The sequence below is a fragment of the Echeneis naucrates genome, chromosome 3 (assembly GCF_900963305.1).
Source record: "Echeneis naucrates chromosome 3, fEcheNa1.1, whole genome shotgun sequence".
In the NCBI taxonomy this organism is placed as follows: Eukaryota; Metazoa; Chordata; class Actinopteri; order Carangiformes; family Echeneidae; genus Echeneis; species Echeneis naucrates.
Window position 1 is genome coordinate 14,236,099 of NC_042513.1, and position 9,401 is coordinate 14,245,499.

The 9,401-nt window shown below is 41.9% G+C and overlaps 1 protein-coding gene across 1 annotated transcript; it reads right to left on the bottom strand.

Moving 5' to 3' along the window:
* Positions 1–998: 998 nt before the first annotated feature.
* On the bottom strand, positions 999–6,249 carry znf319a (zinc finger protein 319a). Its single transcript, XM_029498102.1, has 2 exons — positions 5,923–6,249; positions 999–4,296 (listed from the first exon to the last, which is right to left on the bottom strand). The coding sequence occupies exon 2, from the start codon at positions 4,147–4,149 to the stop codon at positions 2,374–2,376; it is 1,776 nt and encodes a 591-aa protein (XP_029353962.1). The 5' UTR covers positions 4,150–4,296; positions 5,923–6,249; the 3' UTR covers positions 999–2,373.
* Between the last annotated feature and the right edge of the window lie 3,152 nt (positions 6,250–9,401).

Consider the following 9,401-nt stretch of genomic DNA (forward strand, 5'->3'; position numbering starts at 1 on the left):
GTTTGTGTTCTCATCGAAGTGGGATCAAAAACTATTAATAGAAACCATAGATCCTACTTGACTTGAGTCACATTGGTGAAAGTGGTGAGGGGAATATTTTCTTCGCACACTTCCGAGTGTGACCTGTGGTTTAAAAGCCACGTCTGAGTCATGTGATCATCATTACACAAAAAATTAACAAAAAATATTATTTGATATTTGAATTACCAAAAGAATCTAGAGTCTTTGGTATGTGGTATTAACGTGAACATGTCAGTTGAACAAAATGTTATTAACCTAAAGTCGAAATCATCTTTTTAACCTACCAGCAAGTCATGTTACTGAAATGTCTTAATTTAGATTTATTATGGATTCATTGTCAAATCACCTCTTCTTTTATATAATATTTAATAATAGCAAACAAGCAAACAAAGAATAATGGGCCTGCACTGTAAGAGTCTGTCCTGGATCTCAGAAGTGTTATTTGTGGTGTCAGATATTTTGTAGGTTTCACATAAAAACATGACCTGTGGTCAGGAAAGGGGTCATCTATCATTTGGAGCCAATCTGTTGGGAAACCACATTGCATCACTGACAACTGTGGCCAATACTAGCCTGCTGTGAAAACCACTCTGTGTTAAAATTAGATATTGTAGACAGAGGTACTTTAACTCATCACAGTCTGCACACTTCATACTTTAATTCATGCCGTTTAGTGTGGCATTTTATGTACAAAATGATGAATCCATAAAAAAAATGTACTTTGATTTGAATCTTCAACCAAAATACATGCACTAGAATTAGCAGCTATGAAAACAACATATGCTTTTGTTTTCGTAAGGGTGGTTTATTTTAATTGTCTGTATACAATATGAACAGGAGTCTATATTGATATCCATATGTGTAAAGCCAATGCTTCATCATACTTGTTCGTCCTCCTGCAGGAGGCTTTGAAGCAGACTCACCAGGACAAACCATGGCACACAGTCTCTGTACCCACCCACCCACCCACCCACTATTATTCCCTTTATCCATTTTCAAACTTCAAAACCTTTTTTTAAATATACTGCAAAGATTGTACAGAATATAGAAATCCACACGTTAAACTAAAGTACACACATTATTTTACTTTATCCCTGGTAAACCAACACAGAAGTCGCAACTTTGAGGCTACTGGGATTAATCCGCTGAATGTCTTGATGTGGACCAGGAGGTGGCTAGAGTCCCATGAGAGTATTAGAAGGGCAATTTTTCAATAAAAAATAACATTACTTTTGTTAGATCTATCGCACAGTAACTAATGCAACTAGTTTGTGGCAACTGAGAAATAAAATGCCTTGAAATTGTTGGGTTAACCTTGTGACAAGCCATATGTGACTGAAACTAAAGTGCTTGCAAAATACAGCAAGCTCATTCATGGTGAATACAAAAGCATGTAATATAAGCACTATACAGTTTTCAATGTTTACATAAGCGTATACACACAATCTATAATATAACAAGAGTAGACTATGCCATGAATCAGTAGTCATAAATATTACATTGTGCATGTTCTATTGCTAATGTCAAGTGTTTGTATGACATGGTAGGTATGGGTTAGTTACCTAGATGTCATCTGTTTTAATACAAAGATGCAACAACACAGATTTCATAGGACACGGGCTATACATTTTCACAAATCCACTTGTTTTTTTTCTTCTTCTTAGGATGTTTTCCTAAATAAACCAAACCTATAATACAACAGTGATATTTAAGTGTGATAAATTTCATGCACAAACAGATGGTACTACCTAAGACCTAGTATGTAGAAAATATACTGCTGCACAAGCCGATCGCTGAATAAGGATGGGAGGTTTTCGGCTACACTGGACGTGAAATGAACAAAAAGACAAAAAGGAGTGATCAGTGAAAAAAAAACAAACAAACAAACACACACACACACACACAAAAAAAGAAAGAAAAGAAAAAAAAAAAAAAGGCACATGGATTCCAGAGGAGCCAAACATGAGCACACTTGTATCTGACAACTGCTTGAAAGGTCTTGCCATCTTTCTCAACAACAGAATGAACAGTTACAAAACATACAATCACATGCAACCACAGAATAAGGTCCTACACTCATTACAAAAAAAAAAAAAAAATTAAGATCTTACCACATTTAACTTTACAAGAATTTTTCATTCTGTTTTTTCTCTCCATGTGTTCCAAAATAAGAATAATCCTCTCAGTCGGTGTAGGGGGTTTTGCCTTTTACTCAACAAGGAATGAGTATGATTTCAGTCTTACAGATACTAAAATTCATAAAAACATAATTAAATGGGTGAGCAGAAGCTCGCACATTTTGCTTTGATGGCAAATGTCACGTTTGCTGTCCAGGACTGGAGAGCAGTGCTTTCATGGGATGCAGGGAGCTTCTGGGAAACTTTCACCCTCAGCAGTGTGCTGAACTGTGTGCTCCTGCAAAGCTGTGAGGTCAACAAAACGCTCCCCGCACCACACACATTTAAACTGTGTTTCCCGCGAATGCACGCTCTGGTGCTTAGCCAGGTGCTCCCGTTGCTTGAAGCTCTTGTCACAGCTGGCACACTTGAAAGGCTTCTCCCCGGTGTGAACTCGGCGATGGCGCTGCAGCTCGGATGAATACCGGAAACGCTTTTCACAGTCGGGACATTTCAGCGGCTTCTCTCGGGTCGGGTCACAGCGGTGCTGTACAAACTCAGAGGATGACACAAAGCGCTTGTCACACAAGGAACATTTCAGTGGCTTCTCTGTGCAGTGAGAGTTCTGGTGGCGCTGCAGCGTTGAATTCTTTTTATAACCTTTGCCACACACGTCGCACTTGTAGGGTTTTTCTACTTCACCTCCACATTTGTGCCTCAGCAGTTCTCCTGATTGGCTGAAAGACTTCTGGCAGGATGCACATTTAAACAAACTTTCCATGCCATGAACCTGCTGGTGGTAAAGCAGGTGGGATGGCTGTAGAAATCCCTTATCGCAGAGATTACACTTGAAGGGGCGATCAGCAGGATTTTTGTGAGTGCGACGGTGGCGCACAAGAGCATACTGCTGTTTGAAGCTCATCTGGCACTCCTCGCACTGGAAAGGTCGCTCCTCTGAGTGGGTGCGTTCATGCTGCCGCAGGTCAGACGGCCGTTTGAAGCTCTTTCCGCATGAGCCGCAGCGGAAAGGCCTCTCCCCTTCTGGCTGACATTGATGGTGAAGGAGCTCAGATGACTCCTTAAAGTGCATCTCACATAAATTGCACTTGAAAAGGTGCTCACCTGAATGAGCGTACATGTGCCGCACCAGGTGAGAGCGGTGCTTAAAGCTCTTCTCACATACTGCACATTTGTATGGCCGCTCAGAACTGTGTGTACGCTGGTGGTGTGCCAAATGTGAAGACTGGCTGAAGCTTTTATCACATGTGTCACATTTATATGGCTTCTCACCAGTGTGTACCCTTTCATGGCGGGTCAGCTCTGACAAGTGCCGAAAAGCTTTATGGCACACTGAGCACTTGTATGGCCTGTCTGGTGCAGAGGCCTCAAATGCAGGAGGAGAGGAGGCATTGATTGCTGCTCCGCCGCCGGACGTCTCACCGGTGGAGGGCTGCTGAGGGTTGGCAGCTGACGAAGTTGGAGTGGCATTTCCAGATCCTGGTCGGTAGGTTTTCTCACAGATGGAGCACTTCATTGGGTTGTTTCCATTGCCGTGTGAGTTGTGATGCTGAGCCAGGGAAGTTAGCAGTGAGAAGCCCATCTTACACACACCACACACAAAAGGCTTTTGCTCCACCTGCACACACTGATGCTCCAGGAGGTCTGTCGCCTGGCTGAATATCTTCATGCACTGTGTACACTGGAAGGAGCGGTCCTGGCTCACCATGCACTGATGCTCATGGGGATTGGCCAGGTGAGATATGTCATGGCCACAGGCTCCACACTTGTGCCCTCTCTCACCCCCGACCTGTAAGGAGGGCTGCTGGGCTTGAACTGCATGCTGCTGGCCATGCTGGGGCTGTTGCAAGGAGGCATCTGGCTGCAGGACTACTCCGTACACAGTGCAGCCCAGGGGGTTGTCAGTCGCCTGGGGGAGCGTGTGCACAACAGAGGGTGGAGCCACTGCATGTTGCTGCTGCTGCCACGCCTCTGTCATCCTTCCACTTCGCATGCAGGGATTCAATAATCAGGAGATGGGTGAGGGTTTCACCACCAAACTGTGTGTGTGGATGTGATTTTAGAATAGTACCTAGCACACAGACTAGAGCAGAGCACTATATCTGTGTTTACACACCTCCTGTGAGATAGGTGAGGAAACCTGGAGACAAAAAAAAAAAAAAAAACAGCATAAGCAACACCACCAAGTAAACATTGAACCCTAATTATTCCAAAGAGTAAATACAATTCAATATAGGAATTTAATATAACATATTTGAATTTAATATTTAATAAAAGTTTATGGAACAATAAACTGCAATAGTTTCCTACATAATGTGTTTCGAATAGTTGTATCAGTCATCAAAACCAACTTCAAAGATTTCTATTTAATGGCTTTATTTCAGCAAGAGAAAGTGTGTGAATGGTCACAATCGTATGTGATATGTCTAGTCTTGTTTGTGGTGAGAAGAAAACACTTGGAAGGAAAATTAACCGTATTTCCTATTTTCAATTATTAGTTTAAGCAAACATGCATGATGAATGCAGTTTCTCTTCTTTGTATGCCCTTGGTGTTAGGCTGTACCCGAAACTATTCGTCAGTCAATCAAGTTGTAGCTTGGCAAGAAAATAACCGCAAACTGTTTTCATAATCGATAAGTCATTTCAGTCCTTTTCACAGGAAAACTTGTAATAGGGAGGTTCCCCACATTTTTTCATCTACACTGAACTGAACTTTTAGTAATAATAATAATAATAATAATAATAATAATAATAATAAAAAGATCTACCATGAAAATAGTCCATCAAACACAATCTTAATTTAAAGGCTATGTTAGCTTGGACTTTAAAGTCTCGAGAATGAGTGTGAAATGATCTTATTATTTAAATTTTTTTTCAATCTTTTAGCTATCCATAATTTATCGCGCAAATAACCGATATTTTAATCTGTAATATTTAATGAATTCTAATTATATTCATCGGTAGTATCCATTGCCCGCCGAGGTTAGCATTGCAGGCCTACAGCTTGCCCCTCGGATTGTTCGTGAAACGGATGTCGCAGTATTATGTGAGTAGTGTTGTTTGTAAATGTGATAAATGGGGCATTTGTACACAACCAGGCTCTCTGAAACGAAACCTTCAAACAGGTAAAAGCAAAGACTATGGCTCAGTCTATTTCCTGAAACGCAAATCTAGTTGGTAATGGTCCAATGTCTCCGATAATCGCATGGAAGAAAACAACAAAAAAAATACATTACATGGTGCCAAAAGGTTTAAGATATGCAGCCGAATCTATCTAGATTTGTCTGAGACAGGCGGGGGGGCATAAATGTGGATTTGTATCAGACATTAAATGAAAGTGTTTCGGGTACAGGATGTGGCTACCAGACGTTAGCTCGTCAGCTGCTGCAGCCGAGCTAGCTGCTTCGGCTAACGCTACCAAACACTTGGACCTCCTTTGTGATAACCTCAATTTATCTCCCGCTACGGCACCATCTAACAACTTCTCCCTCCCGCCCCCCCACTCCGTAATAAACCGGACAGAGAGAGAAAGCAACCACCAGGCCAGGGTCAGCGGCGCCCCGACTCCTCGGTGGGGAAGCCGCCTGATAAAAGGCCACAGAAGCGTTTACTGATCTACCGTTTGATGCGAGCTCTCGCTGCCAGCGGACCCAGAATAAAACTAGGCCTCCGCGGAGCTGCAGGGGAAATCCGCCTCCTGCAGCCGAGCCCCGCAAACCTCACCAATACAGCCAGGCACCCAGAAAAACTCCCCGCCATAACTTACCCGGCAGCTTACTGACGCCCGTCGCCGCCGTCTTCAGCCAGAGGTCGACAACCTTCGGTGTTCTGGGGGCTCGGAGGACCGGCGGTGGAGGGGATGCGGTTGAAGCCGGACGCCATCCTCCTACAGACGGACTGACACCGGAAACCGCCACGCAGCGATCTGCCGCCGAACTGCTGCAGCTGCCTCAGCCGCTCCGGACCGGACCGGAGCGGAGCGGAGCTTCACACCGGAGCCACAGCCGCCGACGAGCTGGACGGAAAGTGCTCCCACAGTTTATGTGGCGAACATTGACACAAATACGGCGGAGATTACGAGTTTGCCGAGTTATTAACGGCGACGTTTCTTTATTTTGACAGTAGGGGGGACTGTTTCGCCGAGTCCACCCACTTAAACGCCGAGGAGAGCAGTTTACCTGGAACCGACATTTGCACCTATTTGTGGTCTCAGATGAGAAACCTAAGAGGCCTGTTGGACGCAGGACGACCCGTTTAAAAACACTGAATGACGGCTAAGAGGGACAAAGCCGCCGCTCATCCGCATCCGCTGGAAGTGGGTCAAAGCAGAAAGATGGGGGAGACCTCTCTACAAACTTAGTGGTTCTCATTCAGTCCCTGTCTGGACCCAAAGACTCAAACTGGATCATTTTGCTTTTCTTAGAGGTGGAGAAAGTAAAGGACATAATTATAGGCATACTTCTTGAGAAATAGATGGTAATTATTGTAAAACCCTTCTAACCTGACACTATAATTTTGCCCTTAATTTTTTGTTTTTAACAATTACACTTATTACAGCACATATGAATGAAACTGTGCGCCATATTCAACAAAGTTAAGTGAATGGATAGTCTGTTTTAACAATCTTAATAATTTATCTCAGCACCAAATCATACTTATATAGTATTCTGTAAAATTTCACTCAATATGGCATACAACTATGTTATTAAAGCAAGATGTGTTGTGTTAAACTAACAGAAATCAACTTCACGCATCCTTTCTGTTTTGGACTATAACTGTATTATATAACAGTTTTCCAAGCAGCATTATTGGTGTAAATTCTGAAAAATAGGTTACATTAACTATAAAATTTAAAAATATAATGCGAAGGGCAAACCCTTTGACAACCAGTCAATCAGTGATCATATGAGCTTATTTTGTGTGCTAAAGTAAAGATTTGGTGTGTGGACCATGTTTAATAAACTCTTGCGTGAGCAAATTGAATCGTGCAGTTTGTAGTTTCGAGATTTTCGCTGTGTCCTCTGAGGCTGACATAGGCAGAATGTCAGGAGAAAACAGGTGTGGAAGTGAAAATTGGTCCAAAAGACAAAATGCTTAGTGCCACCTTTCTTAATTTCTTTGTTGCTACAGGTGAACAAGTTGTCTGTTGGATGAACTGTCCATTGGATATAGTGTTTCATTTTGCTCACTTTGTTAAGCAGTCCGATTTTACTTTTTTTTTTTTTTCTGAATCGAGAAAAAAAAAAAATTTTGATTCTTGGTTTATTGTACTTACCCAGGACCTGATGAGAGGACGCATACCAGGCAACACTTAAACTTTTGTTCATAATTTAGAAAGTAGAAGTAGCCTTTTACTTAATATTTGCATGAGCTAGATATTTTCTGACTTAGGCTAATTAAAGGAAAGCTAAACAACTCTAAGGCATATACTACATAAGATTATTACCATGGTGTGTGCAGTATTATGCACAACATTATTCACAATTTTATTCAACAGTATGCTCATTTTTTTATTTGGTATACAGGAAATTATATGACTGAAATGTTAAAACCATGATGGAACTCCAGTAGGAACCATATGAAACTATTTGCAAGATATGTATAAGACATGTATTCATCTTTTTGTAGTGTTGACACCGCCTTCTTTCAGATTTTTTGTTGTGTCTTATATCTCTCTATGGTGTTTCTTCTTTGAATTCAGCCAAAGATTTGGGTACTTCTTCCACCACTAGTAATGTTATCATTTCACGCGACCCTGTTTCTGCTGTGTGTCTCTGGTAGCTACAGTTTTCTTTAACACACAAGAATTGGGAATCATGTCAAACAGTAATAACCACATCAAACTCATTAATTTCAAACATTTCATTATTTTCTCCACATTAACTTTGAAACAACCTCATAAATCAAAGAGTAAGAAAGAGCATGCTCGGGCATGCAATGATGTCACAACATGATGATGCCACTGGGAGCGAAGTATAAAACATACAGTAGCAGAGAGTTTCTTTTTATATCATTCATAAACTCAGGACATTTTCAGTACCCACTGAGAGTTAAAAGCTAGCATTTATTTTACACTGCTCTCCATGTCTCACGTAGCCTTGTGTTGCTGGATAAAAGAGACGAGAGGGAGAAACTCACAAACTGACACCAGATTGAGCAGGCTAAACAAACATGCTGAAAAAAATCTCATCCGGCCCAAATAGTGTCTGGAAATGACACTGTAGAAACCCCATTTTTCCCTTTTTGACTGGTCCAAAGGGGGACTGGGTGAGAGAGACAAAACAGTGCATGCCATTTTGGGGTGAAGAGGAAGGTTTGTGTGTGTGGGGCAGGTGGAGGGTCACCCTTCTTTATGTTGAGGGGTATGCCTCTACGCTACCCACGTTGGAGTGTTTTGCAGGGTCGGGGTTTAAATAAATTTGAGACGGAAAATGAATAAGTACGAGGCACTCAGCATTCCCTCTGTCTTGCAAACTGCAAAAAGTAACAAACTTGAATAATAATGACACATACACATATATAGTAGAATTAGTGGTTATAACATAACAGTCTCTAGGCTGTACAAAGGGGCAAGGCTGAATCCTCCTCAGTATGTCAGCAGTTAAACTTGTCTTTTTTTTTTTTTTTTTTGCGTGCGAATGTGTATGTTTAGAGTGAATCGACATAAAATTTCACTTCACTTACAACAAAATTCAGGAAGTTCCTGGAAGATTTAGGCCCATGAGCCTTGGCGTCGTGTTGGTTGCGTGACATTTGATTCGTGAATCAAACGTGAATCTGAGCGGTTCAGATTCTGTGATTTGGTTGGATACAAAGTGATTTCCAAATCTCTGCTGACAGGTGGTGACATGAAGGGACAATGGGGACGGCGTGCGTACAAATGAAGACAAGAATAGTGATGTTAAAGGGATAGAAGATGCACTTTTTTAAAAACCCACACGGCCTCATGCAATTGTTGTGTGTGTTCATGTAGTTTGTAGTGGAAAAAATCAAAGAATAATGACGGAGCCCTTTAAAATGGATCTACTCTTGCAGCATTGTTCTGTATGTAGCGCATAGTGTGAAAGGTTGGGGTGTGGGGAGAGACTGGTGGATTGGACTGAGAAGGGAAAGGTTAAGAGGAATCGTGGGGGTGTATGAGGGAGTGTGTGTGCCATGCTCTTGGTTAGCATATTGCTCATGACAACCAGGAAACAAGGCTTGCTATATTCTTGTTGGGAGTGATGGAAAGATGGGCAAAACTGC